This window comes from Neopsephotus bourkii, unplaced genomic scaffold (assembly GCF_033783945.1).
Source record: "Neopsephotus bourkii isolate Nb327-2 ecotype Australia unplaced genomic scaffold, CSIRO-AGI_Nbou_v1 NB_13, whole genome shotgun sequence".
Taxonomy (NCBI): Eukaryota; Metazoa; Chordata; class Aves; order Psittaciformes; family Psittacidae; genus Neopsephotus; species Neopsephotus bourkii.
In genome coordinates this window covers 1012149-1034207 of record NW_026900530.1, presented here as the reverse complement: position 1 = coordinate 1034207, position 22059 = coordinate 1012149, and the positions used below count along the sequence as shown (strand labels likewise).

The 22059-nt window shown below is 41.5% G+C and overlaps 1 protein-coding gene across 6 annotated transcripts in view; it reads right to left on the bottom strand.

Moving 5' to 3' along the window:
- Positions 1-22059, bottom strand: part of ZNF423 (zinc finger protein 423) — a 236337-nt gene that overhangs the window by 4691 nt on the left and 209587 nt on the right. For 5 of the 6 annotated variants that reach the window (XM_061370567.1, XM_061370650.1, XM_061370743.1 and 2 more), the window contains 2 exons: positions 18255-18386; positions 16832-16947 (listed from right to left, as the gene is read on the bottom strand). The exons of the other annotated variant lie outside the window; for it this stretch is intronic. In XM_061370567.1, the coding sequence (XP_061226551.1) occupies positions 16832-16947; positions 18255-18386 (248 nt within the window). Of the gene's footprint in view, positions 1-16831; positions 16948-18254; positions 18387-22059 lie in introns of those variants that run through there. 6 annotated transcript variants of the gene reach the window in all.

The window sequence follows — 22059 nt, the reverse complement described above, 5'->3', positions numbered from 1 at the left end:
CTGCCTGCCCTCTGGATGCGGATCAAGCCATTTGTGCAGGACATCTATAGTGAATATTTCTCTCTTTTTGTACATCCATTATTGTGAAAAAACTGGCATGACAATCTCCATTTTCAGAGCACTGTGTCAAGAAGGAAAACATCAGGCTTGAAAGATGATCACTTGCAGCAGTTCAAAGAACTCTTACGAGCTATATAAAGATCGAGAGAAAATACACACACAAAAGCAGTACATGATGGAGCAAAGCTCCAAGCCAGGCAGTCAAGCTGGGAGTCTCCCACATTGCAGCGGCGTTCACTGCCAGCAAGTCACAGGTGTACTACACAGGAGCAGGTGAAAAAAGTAAAACGCAACCGCAAGGGGTGTGATAATGGTTTGGGGCCATAATACATCCAGTCTATAGTGCCATTGTGCATCTGTTATGCATTCAGATATGTTCTAACAGGCATTCAGAGGTATCCTGTCTGTGTGTGTGTGAGCATATACACCTAAAAGACCCTCTGTTATACAGAGGTTAAGAAACGGCACAACAAGGCTGGTGATGCCCTCCACCTTCAAGTGAAATTCATAAGCCTTCCACAGTGTTACACAGAGACTGGGCCTCTGATGAAAGGCTATAAAGCCTCTTTCTCCCATTCCAAATCCCATTAAAATGAACAGAAACCAATACTCAAATAATTTCATAGAATTTATGGAGGTAATAGATTAACCCAACAGCCAACATGAAACTTAACTGATGATGAGCCCTTGGGTGACCTATTAATCCCTGTATTTCTCCCAGCATTCAGGGGGTCCTCCAGACCCAGGCAAGAGCCCAGGTAGTTTCTCTCCCTGCCTCTCCCCACCTCCCTGTGCAGGCTTCCTCCACCCCTTCAGGCACTGTCCATGTCCAAGCCCCGGGATCAGGGTCTTGGCTTGGGACTCATGTGGCAGTGCTCACTCCTCCCCATTCTCTCTTCTTTCCCCCTTACAAGTGGTGCTGGGAGGCACAAGAGAAGATCCCTCCATTGGCTGTCAACACATTCAGCTCGCCAGACAAACATTAACCCTCAGATTCAGGTGCTGACTTGAAGCCAAGGTTCAAGTCTCACATTTGAATATATATATAAAAAAACCACAATCCAAAACATCCAAAACATAAGTTACTGTGTCTAAATATTTATGAAATACCATCTGCAGCACTCTTTTTTCAAAAGATGGTTTGCATCTTTTGAATTCAAACTGGTCCAAAAATCTCTCAGCCATTATTCCTCATGATACATCCATCAGCACACACACGTTTGTGCACAGGTACTGTTTCCCTCTAACAGCAACGTGTAAAGATAAAAATCTTTACGCCTTGGAAGGGATTACTTTAGGCAGAGGACACAAAATGACCCTTGCTTTAGCCATTGGAGATTATGCTCTCTACAGAAAGCTGTGAGCCTTAAATTGGTGCTGCTCTAATCCTAAACTGGAGAGGCATTCAAGGGATGCCATGACCCAGAAGAGCAAGAGGAAAAAAATATAAAAACAAAACAAAACAAAAAAACCCACAAAAAAAGCAGCACACTGAAGTGAGGTGAGAGGAAGGAGAGAGAAAGCAGAAAATGAGAGAAAAGGGTTTATCCCTTGCTTTATGGGATAAACCTATTTATTTTTAATTTCTGGTTGCTACTTTCTCTTTGCTACCAGACTAAAGAAAAATCACCTCTGCACCCCCTTGCAGTTTGTATGTGCTTATTTTTAGAACTGTTTGACAATTATCCAAGGGTCTAAGACTAACAGATGGCCTGTCTTAAAGCCTCATATGTTCACTAGTTTGCACTTCTGACAAACAGTAAATGTACTCAAGAGTGTGCCATAAACAGGGCTGAATGAATACTCAGAACACAGTTTAGTTAATACACTTCATTAAAACTGATAGTGGTAACCAGTGTTTCCCATAAAACCAGGTGTTAATTGCCCTTCCAGTTGTTTCAGGTAACTCTTACCCAGTGACATTTATATGTTTAGATCATAGTTTTTCAGGAAATACTGTATTACATCTTTCCTTTCCCCTGGTATTTCACCCACTACATAAAATGCTTGTAACAAGTGAACTCCAAGTTATCATGGTACTCAATAAAAAAAAAGTTGTCAGTCAAGACAGGTTCACATGTCCCTTCTTTATTTGAAGAATCTCTTGAAACGGAGGAAGAGGCAAACGAAAGGTGGCACATCCTTTGTGAAAGGAAACGGCTGCCTGTGTTACTGCTTCCTTCATCTCTGAGCATCTGATAACTTGCCATTTGTCAGTCAGTCCCCGTGTCAGCATACTCTCAGAATGCAGGTAGGAAGCTGTCCTTTACAAGTTATTGAACCAAGAAAAAAATACAAATCACTTTTGGTGTCTAAGAAAATACGCCTGGAGGTCTGTGCCAGCTGAAAAGCAAAGCTACCTGCTTTCAATGAAAATGTCTGCACCTCAGTTACTCCAATGCTTTAATACTTGATCACTCTGGAACCAAATGCACCTTTCAGTGGTAGTGGGACACAGAAACACTTGTCTGTGTCAGCTCAGGACTGGTCCTGGCACCCCTGGTTTTCTGCACTGTCTGGGGATATTGAGCAGCACCCCTCAGTGTGTGCTCACCTGGGGACACCCTGAGACCTTCTTCAATAGGAAGATTCAGCGCTTGTAAAATATTTACAGGGAAGAAAAGCCACCACCAAATGCTGTCTGCTTTCAATTTTATTTTTTAATAAATCTTTCTCCACGGCTGGCCTGTTTCTGTACTGGAAGGCAAGTGCCCAGGCTTTGGTAGACCAATAAAGCCCCTGCAGACTCAGAAGCACCCGCTGCCCTGCTGCCTGCCTTTGTTCTGCACCCCAGGGGCTGCGAGCTCTGCTGCCATGCTGCATTGGCCCAGCTATATACTTACACAGTTTTATCTCTGTACTTACACTGTTCCTGTTAATTTAAACATATTTTTGATTCTGATAGGCATTTCTGTGTTATTTTGGGTTTAGAAAATTACCTCTTCATACAGTTATTTTTCACAGCACCAGCCTTTTCTCACACCATTTAAAGCTTTTTTAGATGATTTATTAATTTAATTCCTCTTCTAATTCAGGTTTTTTTGTCCTAATCAGACTTTGACAACTTGCCTAACATGGTTTCCCTTTTCTATTTGAGACTATCATCTGTCCTCTAGACCTGCTATCTCTTTTTATTCTCTAAAAACTTAGAATAAACCAAGGTGAGCCTATTATAAATGAACTCCAAATGCAAGCCTAAGCCTGGCAGAGCCTCTCATATTCCATTAAAGGCCTCACCAAAACGTCTGTATGCTTCTTCCAAAATCACCAGGAAAAATGCTGAAGCACAAAAGCAAACTGAAGCCTTTGGGAAAATCTCTTTACCACAGCACTTTGAAAAAAACCCACAGGAGAATACATTATGAAGAAATAACTGGAGTCTTCTGTTAGAGAAACTAGCCATAAACACACCATGATTCACTGAGGCACCCAATGAAACCAAGGAGCTAATAATACCTGTCCTGAGAGGCTGCATGCTCCTGAGAATTTCACTCAGAAATGCAAATTTACCAGCATCCCTGTGACTCGTAGTCTACAGTATGGCATGTGTGAGATCAAAATAAGCTGAGGGAAGAACCTTACACTTCTGAAATGCAAAGGGAAAGGGACAGATTTTGTTACTCCTGTCAGAAGTGCGTAAAACCAGAATATTTTTAGAATTCCTCTGTTTCTCCCTCAGCCCCACTGCTTCTCCCTGAGAGGATCCCAAGGCTGTTGCTGATCCCAAGAGCAGAACAGGGCTTGCAGGATCCCAGCAGCCCACTCTGCCAACACTTGGTACTTTCACCTTGGTTTGGTCAGCCCGCAGTTTCCTGAGGAGCTGGTCCTGCAGGTGCAGTCCTACTCAGGGAATCCGTGACATTTCAAAATCATTTGCAATAGGAAAGCTATTTTCCAGGAATCCTTCTTACATATTCCTTTCAAAAACATGATCTGTTAATTTATTTGAACTCTATCTGAAGCATATCTCATTAATCCCTCCTTGATATAAGGAAAATCACATTGCAGAGATCAGTTAACTATTTCTGTAAGGGTTGTCATCATCATTATGGGACCCTTTGTGACTCTTTTGCAAACATAAATAATTTCCTGATGGGTTCTTTATTGTAGGATCATGACAGCATCATCTCACACTTTTTTCTCAAATAAAAAAGAGAAAAAGGAAACGCTTTACATAGCACCTTCAGAGGTCACCAGTCGAAATGCACAGACAAAAGCTTCATTGAGTGATCACTTCCATGGGAATATAACCCAAAAAACCCAGGAAGTTCAAAGCTGAACCTAAAACTTTGGCTTCTTAACTTGCTCTGCTGTTCTGCAGTATGGCAAGGGCCACTGAACATCAGATTTTTTTTGTAGCTTTTTTTTCTGCATAAGTTAGGTATTCCTGGTGTTAAGGACCAGGTATGAAAACAGTTTCAGCCTTAACTGTGAATTTTAACACAAATATTAACAGGGGCACATCTTGCATTCTTCATTTAGGCAGCCTCCTCCACTGAATGATGTGAGTTGCAGCTGATCCACATTCCTCAGAACAAATAAGCAGGTGTGGACAGGCAGAGTTCACACAAGCAGGGCCTATCCGCAGCCCGGCTACAACACATCACCGTCCTTCTAATAGCAATTCTTTTAAAACGTGGCAACTAAAGTAAAATTCCCTCTAATGGGATACTGATCTGACAAGTCTCATTGCCTGGTGTTATGGATACATTTTTCATAGATGCACCCACATACTGCTCGAGCTGACAAAATGGCTGGTCAGCGACCTGTTGCCTTGGATGTAATTGCTGCTATTGCTGTTTTCTGATTTCAAAAGGGGCATAAAAATCCTCTGTCTAATGTCTCTGCTATAATATAGCAAGGCTGCAGTTAGAGAAGTACTTTACATGCTGCTCCATTATTGTACATACCACCAGCAGAGCAGAAATCCGCAGACAGAATTGTGCTCTGCCCACTGCCTTGAGGAATTAACCCCAGAGGAGCTAGTAGTGTGAAAGAGCCAAGCACAAGCTGTTCCCTGAAGCAAAAGAGGGGCCAAAATACCACCACCAAGAGCCATCTCCTCTAAGACATCACAAGACAAAACAGCGAGGCAATAGCACTGCGGTATGTGTGTGAAACTACTGTAACTGGTAAAAAATGGGACTTTCCAGCCAGTGATACTCTATAACAACAGCCTCACCTGTCTCAGTAAACAGCAAGATGCCATATTTTAAACAATCATGATCTCACGCAAAGAATAAGAGCATGTGTCAGCCTCAAAGGAGGACGAATTTTTCAGAAGTATGCTCTAAACCTCCTCTCTCCTCCTTTTGGAGACACAGAAATGTAATGCACTGATGACAGATACGCTACACACAGTCAAACCTCAATGCCCCCGGCAATTTATTCAGGTTTAACTGCAACAGAAACAAAGGAGGAGGCTCACTGGTCAGGCAGGAGCTCTGCCCCAGGCTGGCATGGTGTGGGCAGTGCCTTGGCCATTTCTGCATGGTACAAAGCTAAGCAATTTGGTTTGAGGGGGTGCTCTGCACAGAGGCCACCCTGGGGTGTCCACACTGCCTGCCCAGGACATGGCACAGAAGAAATGTGAGGTACACCGCACCAATCAGCTCAAGCACTGCTGAGTTGATGAGCTCAGGACTGCTGCTGCTGCCAAATCTGGGCTGGCTCATGTGGAGCTGGGGTGATGGAGCCTTGCTGAACCCAAGCTGACCTTATACAAAGACATGAGCTGTCTCTATGCTGATTCCATCAGCACATACAGTCTTATCTTTATCATCTAGATCTTTCTAACAGAGCCCCATCACCTCATTAAAGAACACAGTTTAGTGTCTTGTAAGATTATTCTATTAACATGAAATGTGAAAAAACAAGAAAGCATTAGCAGTTACTGCACAGGTCAGGTCACCGCATCCATTAGCAGTTACTGCACAGGTCAGGTCACCGCACATGCAAACCCAGCCCATGCATCAAACATTGCACCCCACTTTCATTTAACGTAAGCAGAACCCACAGAACAGGCATGATCTGGAAACAAGCTATATTCTAAATCATTTTACCCTTTTCCTTTCCCCTCTGGTCAAAGGGAGATATAAAACTACTCTCAAAATATGATGCTAGAGTATGAAGTACACAAACATTAGTATACTATTGAATATACTTATCTGAAAGCAACTTCAGAAAGACAGAGCAGCAAGGCTGTTCCAGGGCTCGTTTTGGGTCCCTGAAAGTAGGTTGGGTTGAAAATACTGACAAACTTCCCAACAAAAGAACACAGAGGTGCAGGCAATGACAGCTCTATCCACAATCCCAGTCCAGAAAGACAAGTTACCAACTGACTTTCTAACTATTACTTCTCCTATTGTTCCTATCAGGCCCCACTTTTTCCAAACTATTCATTATGCTTCCTGTATGCATCTGAACTCTCAGAGCAATGAGAACAGTTAAGGCAGGAGTTTCTGGAATGCTCTTTAAAATCACCCTGGGAAGACTGGCCCACAGGGCAGGACCCCTATCCTCAGTTCACTCCAGCAGCCAAGCACGGATCCACTGTTTCTGCTGCTTTTCACTGGCTGAGGAGATAAACCCTAGGATGACACACTAAATCGCTTACTCAGCAAATCAGAGAAAACCTAATGCCTTCTAAATTTCTTCATGAAACTATTTTTCAGTTTCTTTATAATGGTAAAAGTGATGTGGGCTCCACCAGCACCACAGCAGTAGGCAACAGCAGTACAGTATCACTCGAGTATTTCCTGTCTGGAATTTAGGCTTTATTCTGAAATACAACACATTCACACACAACATTTGTACGACTCAGGAAACACAAGACGCTTGCTGCACATTTATTATCTTCCTGGGGAAATGATATAGAGGACAAAAGAGACTACACTTACTCCCTCCCCAGCTGCTTTTACAATCTAATAATTTATTTCTCCTGGAAATAAATTTCAGATTTAAACGAAATCCCCAAAACCTAAAGATGCCACGTGGTATAGGCTTGGGCAGTATGTCTTTCTATTTTGAAGATGGAGTGCTTAATGCATTGCTCTGTTAACCAGTAGCCTTAAATTTCAAGGGAGGGGGGAAGAGACAAGCAATTAGACTGTGGCAGACCCTAGATGCAAATTCAGATGACTGTGATTACTAACTTCAACATGGAGTTAAAAATATCTGGTTATTGAAAATGGTTTTCTCATTCCATGGGGGTTTATCTAGGTATAGGCTGAGATATTTATTTTTTTCTGCAACAGCTGTATGGGCGGTTTCTTTTACATTTTCCTTACACAGTAGCTATATATCGTTCATACTTCTGAAAGCAGGCTTTTTCAATGGTGTAAGAAATCTCTGCAATCAGAAACAACCATACCCTCTTTCAGAAAAATAAAACAAATAAAATACATCTCCAAACATCTTTAGTCAGCAGCTAAGATAGCAGTGCTCTTAAGGCAAATGTAAACATCCAGGGTATAAATTCATGTTAACTGTTACAAATATATCCATCTGTTCACAGACTAACTAGTGACTGAAACTGATGAATCCACTGCAATGTAATTTTCAAGCCCACTAGTGCCTGTTCTCTTCTAGTAATAAAGTAAATGGTTTTCAATAACTGTGCTACTTTTGACTGCCAATTTCCATTTAAGCAGGTTTGGGTTCTCTCTAAAAATAAAAAAAATAATAATAATGGTAATAAATTAATTAAGATAGCAAATGCCTTTTCTTTCCAAAGGTCAAACTAAGCTTTTAAAGAACAAGCAACATTTCAGCAAGGCAGAGAGGACAAAACTCCAATCAGACAAATGGATTGTGTAATGATTGAGAACCATGGCTGCCTCAGGTTTCCTGAATGGGCTGTAGTATAGGATATCGCACAAACAGTCTGATGTTGAAGCTTATCTCTCTTTTACTGCAGACAAGAATATATATAAATAATGAATGTGGCTGGGGATCTGTGCTTGTACTACTGCTGGTTCTGCAAGATGCAGAAGCAGAAACATACACTGCTCCATGCTTTTGTTATTAGTGAATCCTTGTTTTCCAGCAATAAACACAGAATATTTTATCTGAAATACCTTCTGTAACACATGCAACATAAGTTTCAGCTTTCTGAAAGTGCCAGCAAATTGCAGAAAGGTAAGTTACAAAGACGTACCTGATTTTCTGTGATGAATTGTGTGCATGCCTCAGTGATCAAAACTGCAGCTGAGACCTATTATATTTAATGATCTAGACATTTCTTGTGAAAACACTCAGGCATATACTGTTATGTCTGGACAAGCATCCCCATTTTGCTCTAGCAGCAAGCAACTGAAGAGACAACTTTTAAAAGGATGCTGTACACTACCTTCGATGAGCTTTTAAAAACAGGCTGATCAAGCTCCACTATTTTCTTTAAATAATGCTTATGTTCTTCCCTTTCGAGTACAGCATCCGTTTTCCTTTTTAAAATGAAGTCAGTTCCTTTGGATGCTAGCGACACTCACAGGAGGAATCAGAGCTAATCTGTGCTCAGACCCCAGACTACTTTCCACAGCAACTACTAGAGCAGAACAAAATGAAAGGAGCTGTATCAGAGATCTCTTCCCACCAGCAAGAAAAAAATGTAGCAAGACTTTTTGAAGAGAAAACTACCTTTTTTTTTATTATTATTATTTTACTTTAGTTGCCTACATATTACGTAAATGTTCTGTTTCTAATATAAGGACAATGTCCTGCTTAGAAAGACATGTGCTACCAAGCCCAGTACAGCCAAGCAGTGGTACCCGGATCTGCTGTCCCTGCACAGCCAGCTGTGCCGACGGCCATGCTCATAGACCTAGAGCTTACAGTCCCTTTGCTCTGTGGCTCTACATGGGAAATAGGTCTTCATACCACCTTCCTCTGAAGACAGGAATTTCACCTCATGAACATATGAATGACTTCTGAACAAAAGCTTTGAGACTTCCAGGGCTTTACAACTGGCTCCTCCAAAGATTTCCTGAAAGGATCTGGGTATATTCAACCTCTGCCTTTCCAAATTTGCAAAGTAGAAAAAAAAAAACCTCAGTGAAAGTGCTGGTGAGCTTAATTCATTCACAGCTATAAAAACCACAGAGATCTGCAGAGAGTAGCCACACTATTCTTCCTACCACACATTCAAGAGCTCATATTATCATTCCCTGGTCAGTTTGAACCTCTTTTTACCATTCATCATTCAGCAAAACACCAATATGTGGCATTTGACTCCAGAAATAAGGATTTCAAAGTGTTATTTGACTCACCTGAGGAGCTGCTAAATACTATCACAGTGGTAATTTGTGATACTGTAGTAAGGAATGAAGAAAAGGTATTTGTTAACTGTTGACATAACAAAATTAATTTCCCATCCCTAAACTTTTTTTCATTTCTCCTGTGAGCTCTGATGCAATGCTACTGACTGGCAATGCTGAAATGCCAACTTGCATTTCTCATCCTTAATTTCTCTCTAAATGTCATTAGTAATTGTTATTGCCAGACCAGAGAGTGCAATCTGGTCTTTTTGAAAGAAAATCCATTTCTCATTTCTTCTCCCGCGCTTCCTCCTTTTGGTCAAGGATGGATGTTTAACACAGCCCATGCACACTGCTTCCAAGAAGATGGGAATTCATTAACGAATTGGGAAGTAAAACATTCCTGCTTTATTTATTTACATATACTATGCCTGGATCTTTATGAATGCCAAATTGTACATTCAGACCGTTTTTAAAGCACATCTTTCAAGAGCACTAGCAAATGTTAATTGAATAAAGCTAACAAGTAGGAGAAGGAAACACCCTATAATCTGCATATACAAACTTCTCCCTGAATGCTTGCATAAATTACTCTTTTGCTGGGCAACAATATTGTTAAAAATAAAAGCGTATTGTATCTTCCTTCCTTCCTTCCCTTCCTTCCTTCCTTCCCTTCCTTCCTTCCTTCCCTTCCTTCCTGTCACATGGAAAAAAAACCTCTTTAGAGAGATGCGTAAACTGGTCTAACTTGGATCTGGATAAACGTGCCACCCTCATTTACCTGTGCAATAAAAATAGTTTCCACTACCACTGAGAAGGGAGGTGAGCTTAGACATCTGTGTGCAAGGGAAAACCTGCAAGTGTAAAAGGCTGGCTCCTTGTATAGCATTATATATCTCACCCATGATTTCTGCAGTTATGTGCAGCTCCTGCAAAATTTGGTCTCCAGTACTCAGAGGCACTTTGAGTCAGTTTTAGGAGGGACTCCATGATGTGACACATCTTTAGCTGAACTCCCTGTAATCAGCACATCTTACCTTTGTGTGTCTGCATTGTTTTGTAATGTATATAAAGTAATTAGTTCAAAACTAGGCTGCATTTCCATTATCTAAAGGATAATGGAAACTAAAAAATGAAAACTAAAGGTGTCTTATCTCAAATAAATAGATATTTGGACATTTCTAGCCAGGAATTGTGCTGTCAATAAACACAATTGATGCATATACATTGTCTCTTGGCGGCTTACCCTCCTGCCCATCTGTTGTGATGGCATGGTGCCTACACAAAAGTTGATTGGACCCTTGCCCTAGGGCATAGATGACAGGCAACGACGGGTTTAGCTGGGCAGCCTAAGCACCAGATCCAAGTGCCACCTCTGCTGTAGGAAGCCCCTTCTGTGTGCCAGCACTGCCACATTGGAAGGACATGCCTCCTTACACCTGATCACACATGTTGACACTTGGGTGCTCTTAAATGCATTAATGACTGAAACAATGCCTTTCACCTGGCTCCCTTCTTTTTTTTCCCTGCCCTGCATAGCTGCTGGGTTTTCTGCACATGTTACTTCTGCACGTGTTACTGTGAAGTTGTGAATACTTTGCTAGCCAGGGACAGACGCAGAACATTGTTAATCGTGTAAGAAATGAAGGAGGGTTTTTTGTTACAGGACATGCTACTCCAGTGCCAAGCTTCACCTCAGGTGACTCTCTGCAGACTTGAGAGATCCTTCTGCATCTCACTGAAGAGACCTCAGGGATGATACAGATGTACCAATATATTGATCAGAATCATCTTTCCTGATGAAAACATGCTACATCTTGTCACTACATCAAACACAGGGCAATTCAAGCTTTCTGCACCATGCTATGTTTCAGCAGAAGTGGCCACACACAGAGGCCATGCGGTCTGGATTACGCGGCTGTTCCAACAGCATCCCCAGCCGGAGGCTACAGAAACACCACCTCGTTCTGTGCTGTGGAAGGTGGTGTTGGCAAATCACACAGAGGTGCATGAGCATGAGCAGCCCTTCCTCTTACATAGACCATTAACCTCTGTGGATGTGAGGCCCAGGAAACCTCCAGCATCACCCACACTGAACCTCAACTGCAGCTATGCAGAGCCCAGCTACAGCCGCACTCAGTCGACAATAGCATGTCTTAGCTTTGGTCCTTATGAGAGCTTCTTCCTAACCCCAAATTTTTAAACAGCCAGCTATTCCTCCCCCTCTGAACTTAAACACAGGTACTGAAAACCGGAGACCTAATAAGTAAAACTCTTCCATACTGTGACAACAGATCAGAGATAAAACTTGTGGTTTTGCAGTCCATAAAGAACATTCAGGCAGACAGACTCAACATGATGGGTATGTGCCTACAGCGCTTTTAATTTTTAATTATTGTTAGTTATAATTATCTGACTGCGTCTGAATGAAACCCAGCAATATGGCTGGAATAGATTTTGGTATTCTTGTAATTTATTAGCTTTGTAACTACTAATAATTAAAATTTAACAATACTCCAAGCACCATAGCAACATTTTTTAAGAAATGCGAAACAGATCTGCTAGGATAACTGACTAGGTTGTTTTCAGGATTTTAAGAGGACGACTAACATTAAAAAAAAAACAAAAAAGAAAGAAAAAATAAAAGGGAAGGATTGATAACAGACTCTGACAAGCCTATAAACAACCAAAATGCAAAGATTCCATTTAAAAGAAAAAATAAAGGATTTTACTTGCAGCAAATGAATTCTACCTGATTTTGTAGGTAAAACTTAGAAAGAGCTTGTTTTCAGCAAGAAGCTCCTGGTGTTTAACATCTAAGTCACACATAAGTTCTGAAACGCAGCAAAAGTTACACTAAGTGGTTGTAGTGCCTTGAGATAGAGCCACATTTCAGGTCCCATTTGTCCTGCCATCCACACGCTCCTCCAGGGAAAAATATTTCCTGCAACTTCATCAGAATACCATAGATTTGCTCTTCTCTCACTGACTGTAAGGGCACTGGAGCCCAGAAGCACCGAGACAGTGTTGCAAGCACATAGGGTTGTTTGGAAAAAATATTTTACTCCTATTTAGGTAAGCTTTCCTGTATCCCCTGGGAGCAGGTAAAGTCCATGTTTCAAGTAGGAGCTGGAGACATTAACTACTAAAATATTTTGAATAGCTGGGTATAGACCTGAAATTGCTTAAGCCTCTTTCCAGTGCTCTGACCACTGGTGGTAAACTGAGCCCTGTAGACTAACCTGGGAGCAGGTGGGTCACATACAAACCAAGAGCCTCTCATTCTCCCCACATGCTTCAAGGGACACTGTTTTACGCAGAGGGCCCCAAGGACAATTGTTATGAGCAGCTGGAGATGTTGCTCCTTATTGCCCCACTCCCAGGGAAGCCACCAGGTGTACAGAGCAGGGACCTAATGTCCCCCATCGGGGACATCAGACTATGCGGTGGCTTGCTCCAGTGCCCCCCTGCCTGGCCAGAATGCCTCTCCTCTCTTCTATAGGAGTTGCATCTAGCATCAAGCTGACATTAAAAGCAGACTTAAAAAAAAAAAACCTGCTTAGGGCTTGATCTGCTGTAATCAGCAGAAAGAATCCCAAGGACTTTGATGTGGACCAAATCAAGCCCCTGGAGGACGTTCATGGTAAATCATTATTAATATAATGAGTGCAATTTCTGTGCAGCAGCTCATGCCTGTTTATGGATATATGAAAATCGCCAGCTTTTCACATAAAATAAAATGAGGAGGGAGACAGACCACAGTGTTAGCCAATGAGCCATAGTAGACACTCTCCTTTTGATATGGTTACATTTAAAGAAACTGGGCACTTAAAATGACAGCAAACTCTTCAAGTGAAGCTCCCTTAATTTAGTGGCTTGACATATCTCCAAATCTGAACAGAAAAGAAAGCCCTTTATTCATAGCAGGCAATAAAACACCTGAACACCTGTACTAGGAAAGACCTGGCAGGTACCCTGATCCCCTGGTACCTGGATTATTTGCACATTGTTTATTATATCCCTTGCCTTAGTTTTCATCAATTGTAATCATTTAGGAGAGAACGGTACGATTAACAGTACACAAGCAAACAGCAGGAATTAATCCTTTAAATGCAAATACTTCATTGGTTATGTGATGGCTCCTTGGAAAAAGCAATGTGGCAAAAAACTACATATGAAAATCCTCCTTATGTATCCTCTGAAAACCACTGCTCAGTCACAATTTGCTTAATGTAATTCTCAACACAAGCAATTGAGGAGGTACCTTTCCCTGCTGTGAATTACACCACAAATATAACTCTCAGCACCCATTACGTGTCGTAATTTTTGACCCATCTTCAGTGTTGGCAGGGCTCCCTGCTACATTTTAAATAGTAGAGACCAAAACTCTAGTTGTCAAAGAGCTAGCTCATCTCCCACTTCTGAGTGCCCCATGTGTTGCTCTGGCTCCAAGCACCTATGAGAAGCAGGCATGCTGGCAGCAGCTGGCAGCTCCTTACATGGGTGCTAGAGACAGAGCTCTGCTTGACAGGGGCTCCTTCTGCCCTACGTGTGAGGAAACCTCCAAACCTCCACCTCTACACTTGTATCAGTAAGCATGCTTCAGTAGGGGAAATGAAATGCCATAACCTTGCTGTTCTATATATTAGCTATAAATTTACTTTTATTCCAGATTTTCATCATATTCATAGCTGTCAATCTTACAAACTGAGGATGTGAAAAACATGTAGCTGCCAGCCTTTCCTCTTCTGCCCTAAGTGTATGTAGGGTTATCACACATCTTGTTTCCTTTGTGTTTCATACTTAACCTTACCATGTTTTCTTTCCTTATTTCCAAAGAGATAATGTAAGGAGTTAACACTGTTTTCTTCTGGCAATGTCATCATGTAACCTCACTGACTCATCACTCCAGATTCACACCAGAATTTCCACAGTTTGTAAAACGAACTCAATTCCTCAGAGCTTTCTTAAGCCTCAGTCTCATGGCTCCATTAGATGGTGTCAAATTCAAAGCATAAACCTATGTTAAAATACAACTACTCAGAAGGGCAAAGAGGGTTTGACTGCCTCCAGAACATCATGCTGCGAAGCAGTATTTGCACCAACCACAAGAAGCACATTTACAGGGGCAATGTTTCTCATCACATGGCACACATTTCTGGGCTTATTATTTGGGGTTTACCCTGTTTAAAGAAATGTTCAGAAACCAGCAGGGCCAATTCATGCTCCTCCATGACTTCTCTAAAAGTTGCTTTTGCCCAGTGCTGCCTCTTATTTTCCTCACCCTCCTTGTATTAATTGCTTTTCTGTAAGTACCCCATTCTGACGTGCTTCTTGAAATATCTGAATGTTAGGGGTTCTTGGTTTGGGTTTTTTGTGGGGTAGTTTGGTTGGTTTTTTTTTTGACATTTGTTTTCAGTGGTTTCATTTAAAATACAAAGAAGTAAAAGCTTAAGTTCAGATGTTGACACTAGTTATTTTACATCAGTGGGAAAGGAAGATCAGAATGGAAAAGTCAAATTCATCAAGTAGAACCCGTTGTTGGATGGTGATTTGCCCACATAAGAACAACTGCACAGTTAAGAGACTGAAAGGTTTATGCAGATTTAACCCTAACGAGCAACTGAACAACTGGTTCATTAAAATAATACTAAATCTTCATTACTAAGCAAAAATATAACCAACAGTTGAGGAGTTTAGAGCAGCCAGCTTACAGATTAGAAACTGATGAGATAATTTTGCTGAGGTAGACTGGCTCAAAAGTCTTGAGCACTTCTAATGGCTTTACACACACATTTTGAGTCCTTCTTGGCTCAGGTATATGGATTAGTAAAATCCCTGGCATCAAGTAAACATGCATTTCTGAGTCACTGCTAAAATAAAGACTGAAACTGTGCAGCTAAGAACTGAATTTTCATTTAGCCAACACCAGTCAAAACTACTCATATAATTATTATGAGCACAAAAATTTTAAGTGCACACAAATCCTGCATAAAAACCGGAAAATTACAATCATAATTTATCCGATTAAAGCTCCTATTTGCAGCAATTTTGCAATGCGCAACACTTCAGAATTGTAACACTATGTAATTAAAACTGTTAACTGCAAAAAAACGGGCATTGTAAGGACTATAATTTAACACGGTTCTCTTTACTTGATCATCTGATTTTAAAGGTTAATGCAGTGACCTAGGAAGCCAGTGTGCCCATTTTAATTGTGCTGGCTTTTTGACCAAACATCATTTTACAGGAAAAATTACAGAAAAAATCAGAGATGGCTTTGCAAGCCACTGTTGCCTTCTTAAAAACATTCATAGTGACAGTACAGTAACCCAAAATCTGCTGACTTTATGAAAATATTAACTAGGTATAGTTAAAACTTTTGTACACTTATGCAAATCAGGCTGCTAGAACATGGGAAAAAAGAGATTCCCCTTGGAGACAAAAGAAAAAAAAAGCAACAAAGTAAAAAGATCAGCCATCCTTCCACAGCATGACACCATGACACAAGAGGAGCAGCTTGGGAATTCAGCAAGATAAATAAAAACCCTCCAAAGTTTAAGTAAATCATGTTTTGTAAAGCTAATAGATTTCAATGAGGCACACAATACCATTTCAGAGACTGCATTTGCCAGGTGACAGCAGCGGTATTTTGGTGACCGTGCTACACAGGTAGGATATGACTAAGAAGGATGGCCAGGTGGACACCTCCCCTTGAGATCTCTTTAGACAGGCAAGCTCCAGCAGTCCATTCCCCAGGAGGTACCAGGTACACACACCATGCTGGTTTAAGCATCTACCTGGCTTTAGCAACAAAGCTATCCATGTAATTTAAACCCAAGCCTCATAGTATGGTGCCAAGGTGGTCCCTAGGGCCACGGCCCCAAGAGTGCTGCACCAGCATACCCAGGTCAAGGGCCAACCCCTCCAAAAGGCTTGCTGCACCCAGGCATGGGTTTGTGAAAGCTCAAACTGCTGTGGCCCCCAGTGCTGCCAGGGAACTGGTATGTAATGCCTGGTTTGCAGAACCTGCAGCTTATTAAAGTACTTGTGCCTCAGTGCAGCCTCTAATTAAGCATATGTTGAGCTGCACCCATGTTTTGCTCTCATACCTCAGTAGGGAAAATTCTTTTACTTCTGACTTAACAGTGAGAAAGGGGAGGGGGTAGCTACCGTTTGTTTAGTCTTTGTATGTTAATAAGTCTCTAAATTATTAATAGAACAAAAAAATTATTTACAAGGTGTTTGACGTAGACATGGCAAGATGTACCAACACTACTGTCAAGAGAAATACTTAGAAAGAATCATGGTATCTGTCTTATTTATTCATTCCAGCCATGCTCAGAGACCCCTTTCTCCTGATAGCACCCAGGGAGGCATGAGGAGACTGAAAGACTGTTTAAGGGCAGAACAGACCATATCAAGGGTATACACCTTTTCTAAATGCTGCACAAAGGTGATGCTGCACAGAGAAATCAACAGCTTTAGCTTTGCTTTTACTCTTGTTGTAAACATACCTGAAGCTCTGTTTGAAAGAAGAACTTCTGCGGGCACTGGGAGCAGTCATAAATTTTATCTTCCTGCCCATGGACTGCAAAGATGTGCTGCTGCAGTTTGTTTGCCTGTACAAAGACTGAAACAACATAGTATGATTAGTTAAGACTGCTTCCTATAATGCATCTCATCTTGAACTGCACTTTTACGATTGTAACGACTCTGAGAAGCCAAGGATATCTGCCAGAGAAGTGCTGATACACTCTGTTCAGCAGAATTTCCTTACAAGTAGTCAATTTAGAGTCTCCAGACTGGCAGCCAGCTTACTTCTAACAGACTCTATATGCTGCACGGATTTTTGATATTTCACATAAAGCTAACTCTGTCCATGGGTAACTGAAAGAACTCAGTCATGAGACCAAAGAGAGGACATCACCGCTCCTGCGGGGAGCCCTGGGCCTGCGGCAGGTGCATCGGATGCATTTTTAATGCAGGACAACTGGGCCAGGAGAAGCCTTGATGGCTGGGGTCTGGAAGACATGTGGCCCAGAACAGCGTTTCTGGCAGGCATGTGAATCTGAAAGGGCAGGCTTATCACAGTTTTTAGACCTTTTAAATGGGTTGTCCATTCAATATATGTGAAAAAATAAGAGTTTCATTAAAAATCACAAATATTACAGCATATACATGATGATTTTGAATCAACCAAGTATGACTTTATCAAGTGAAATTTGAAGTGAAACATATTGAACCACATGTTTTAGCTGGTTAAAAATCCACCTTATTTCATTTTTGTCTCTTTTTATATGAATGACCATCAGCATCTGAAAATAGCTTCTTCAGTGGAATTAAACACATGCTCTCAAAGAGTTGTTTTAGAGCATGTTTCAGGAAAGGATAAATTAACTCCAAGCTCCCAGAAAAAGCAGATTCTTAAATTGTGTGCCACCATGAGAAAACTGGGCTGAGACAGCAGCTGGCAAAACTGCACAGTTGTACAATTTGGTTTATTTATTTAATAATTGAGTAAAGGTTTATCAAACCTTAACTCAAGTGAGCCTTAACCACCATGAGTAGACCATGAGCTACCTAGTCTTTACAGGGTCTTTGCTAAGGGGAATATGAGTTTGCAAGTGCAGGTCCATACCATGCAAGTCTTGCACTTGGAAACACATTGCACCTTCAAGCCACAAGGTATACCTTAAAAGGGTCTGAAGTGTGGGGGGCAATGCAGAACCTGCTGCATGTGGCAGTGCTGTTCAGTGTCAGACACCGCAGCGCTGCTCTTCAGAGAGCCCCAGTTTCAGACAGACAACACTTTTAACATTTCCAAGCACAGTATTTCTTTTTCCCAAGGAAAGGAATACAGTATTTCACAAATCCCCTGAGTGTCATTTCTGGATCTAGCCATGCATGCTGAGGCTTGTCTTGGCCTCCCTGTCTTACCTGTGAAACAAACAGGGCATTTGAATGTGCCTCCCATCCCCTCAAAGCTGTGCTCAATCAGGTGACACAGGAGCTTTGCCGGAGAGTCAAACATCTGGTTACACAGCTTGCACTCATGATTGATTCCTTCCTCTGCAAGGTTCAAATGATACAACTTGTTAGTGACACAGCAGATTAGTGTAGGGGATGCAGCAGCAGCAGTTGGGAAGAAACATCTATGCCGGTGCAAACAACATCATGGACCCACTGACATTGCCATGGCCCCGGCCTCACCAGAGAAGCCAGCTGAGCTGCTCATGTGGGGCATGCAGATGTATGGCCTCAGCACATTGTAGGGGCACTGATTTTCAGCAGCAATGAAGCAGCACCACGATCAACCTGCCAAGAGCCCATGCGCCTGCTCCCAAACTCCTGGCCACACTGCACTGCTCCACCTCACATCCTACCACAAAGGGTAAGCATCTCTGCTCTGGGGATAGACTATTAAATAGTCAAACATCACTTCAAATGGGTTTAACAGTCTGGATTCTGCAAAAACACTGAAAATGGGCTGAAATGCAGACTAGTGGAAACATACAGGAGAGGAAGAAAGTATCGGAGAATAGCAGGAATCCAGAGCAGCGTGTCAGCCTAGTTCTCTATTTCTTGGCTTTTCCAAGGTGAAGAGAGATCATTGAAGGTTTTTAAATATAATTTGAAAGTGTAATTTCCACACCATATATCTTAAGCATTGAATACACAGGGCCTGTTTTAAACGCTCCTATTTTCTAGCTACCTCATAAGGAAATACAAATAATTACTACTATTGTTTCAAGCCTATCACTTCCATAAGATGCTAAGTTTTTCTGTTTACTGAAGTTTCTGGTTCTGGGTGCAGCTGAGTCTTCTTTTGAGGTAATGTAGCCACATTAAAGCAATTTTCACATATAAAAGTAATCATTTAGTTTTCTTGAAAGGAGAGAGTTGTAGAAATTTTGAAAACACAATGTACAGTTTATATAAATCAGAAAACATGTAAAATTCAAAAAATTTGCGGATGGTTTCCATAGATACTTCCTAGAAATGTGCCTTTCCTTCACTGTGTCAGCACATGAACTTCTCATGAAAACATATTTTAAAAACTAAAGCAATTGTCTTTTGATGTACACTCAGCTTTATTTTTGTATCTTTATACCACCAAATTCAATTTTTAGTTCAAAGATAGATAAGAAATTAGTACATTATACCATGAACTAATCTCTTGACAAATTCGTTTGGACTGTGTGAATAATGCAAGTCTTCAGAAGGCATGGTCTTTACTTACAATTGCTTTAAATTAGCTTTTTATTTCTTTAAAGGGGCTAGACAGAGGGAAATTACTGTTTTGTACAAGGCCTTTGGTACTCTCAGGAGCCCAAAGCCCTTTTATAAGGCAGGGAGTTGGATGCCAGAGCAGGCATAACATGAGGCTCTGCGTGTGGGATGCGGGGCACAGCCTGTGCCTGGGCACGTGGTGGCTCTTGCACAGTTGCACCATGGCACGCTTGCAGGTAGAGGTAACTTCTGGAGTACACAGGGCTTGAAAGGCCCTCCAAACCAGTGTGAAATATAACAATTTAAATAAAAAGATGCCCAGGCAGTGCCTTGTGCAGCAGCACGTGCTGGTGCCAGCTCCAGTGACACCTCAAGGCTGAGTGCTCTCTCAAAAGGTGTGGCAGCGGGTGCTCTGGGGTGGTATGCAGGGTGAGAACAAGGTGCTGATGGCAAGTGCTGGCACTGCAGCTGCCGTGGGGATGGGGAGACACAAACAGGAAGATTGGGAAGGAGGTAAAAAGAGAAAATGAAAGGGAGGAAAGAATCAGGAACAAAAAGATGAAAAGTGTGGTGGCTCCACAGCAGCAGCTCCTCGAATTCCCCAGGCAGCCGTAACCAGGGACTAGGATATTTCTAGGATGCAACAATATTTGCAATTCTCTGCTGGGGCAGGCATTACAGATGGGTATATTGCCCTTTCTGACGGATAGGTTTCAAAACCTGACTCTCTCCCCTTGTTGTAGTGTAAGGCTGGCTTTTCCCATTGGACCCTGGCCTAGTAAGTTTTGGTTTTGTGTGGTCTTTGCAATCTGGAGAGGAGGAAAGATAGGGAAGGGTTATGTGCCTTTTGCTGAGCATCCCGAGCATGCCCAGCCACACAGCTGTGTAGGGTGACCAAAAGCTGCAATAAGCCTGGAAAGTACAAAGCAGATATTGGGGAATTAATTCCTTCTACAAATAAATCAGAGAAATCATCTTTGACGTTAATTTTCTATCCTCCACATACTGGGTATTTGGAAAACAGTGATTCATGTACAGCCCGTGGTCCTGTGTAAGCATGTGTGTTCATAAATACAGAGAGACATATACTACTGATCAGATTTAGGCTGCTCTTTCTCCAGCCTAAACACCTGTAATTTCAATTAAATAAAAAAAACAACAACAAAACAATAAACCAACAAACCAAATGAAAAAACCACAACACCAACAAAGCTCAGTATTTCAATTGAACCAATTGAAGTACATTCTTTCAAGCTTAATATGTTTAACTAGGTAACAGAGACTGTGCATTTTCTTGGCTGATCCCTGCAGTATTTTAAATAGTTAAATCCATAACAAACAAACTAAAACTCGAATGAAAAATAATACAACATAATGGGTTCCTGCAGATCTGGAAATTTATCCCACTCGAGGCAAGACCTTTTGATTTGCAAATCCACTTCTGAATTATAAGGCCTTCTCCTCACCAGTGGGGGTTTTTATTCCACTCCCACAGGAGTCCATTATGTATTTCTTGTGTCTATAAAACCATCCAGAAAGAAAAAAGGGGGGAAAAAGTACCATGGTTAGCATGACAAACGTTTCTCTTTTCATGCATGTGTATTCAAAATATGAAAATGCCCAAAGATATAGATTGAATTGCTGCTATAATCACTCTCTCCTCCATGGCATTTTACAGCATATTATTTTACACAGAAACACAGCATATATACAGGGATACTCTGTCACCTTTGGAGAATAACTTCCTTGAAATATGTAAGATCATATAGGTACAGGCAAGGTGGCTTTTTGACAGTATGGTGTGAGACCAACACTCCAGTCAGACGTGTGATTCTGGGCTTTAGCAACACAAAACATATAATCATTTCCCTCATTTTAATACCCCCACCCCCTTTCTTTTAACCACAACAAGCAGCTATGAGAGACCTTCACAATTCAAGCCAATTATGCAGCCCCTCTCATTTGTAAAATAAAATGCAGATTTCTACAGCTTGCTGTGCTAGATCTTCTCCCATTTCTCCATAAGTTTACCTGTGTGGGGATCAGTTGATTACAGGACAAAACAAGCAATGCACAGCAAATGAGAACCTTGGGCTTCTTGCCTTTTTCTTTTCTCTCAAGCTCTAAATAATAAACATTAATTTTACACTTCATTTCTCAAAAAAATAATAGGATGTGCTCTTGCTTAAAACAAGCAGGCCTGCTGGATTCTGTCAGGCTGAAACTATGTCAGGCCAAAAGAGGAACAGAGTGCTTTGTGTAAAAGTATCATGGGGAGATGATAGTATCCTGTAATGTTTTCAGTACCTACTTTTGTCTCCAAAAGCATTTGATCCCTGGCAGACACATACTTATTTCCATACTGGTCTTGAGGGAAGCTGGTAGGAATGAGAGCTGATTATCTGAATCCTGAAGGTGAAACCTGGGTGGTGCCCACTGATGTCAAAGGCAGGCATTTGTATAAATTTGGAGGTACATAATTTACTGTCTGTTAGCAAGGATTAGCGGGTGT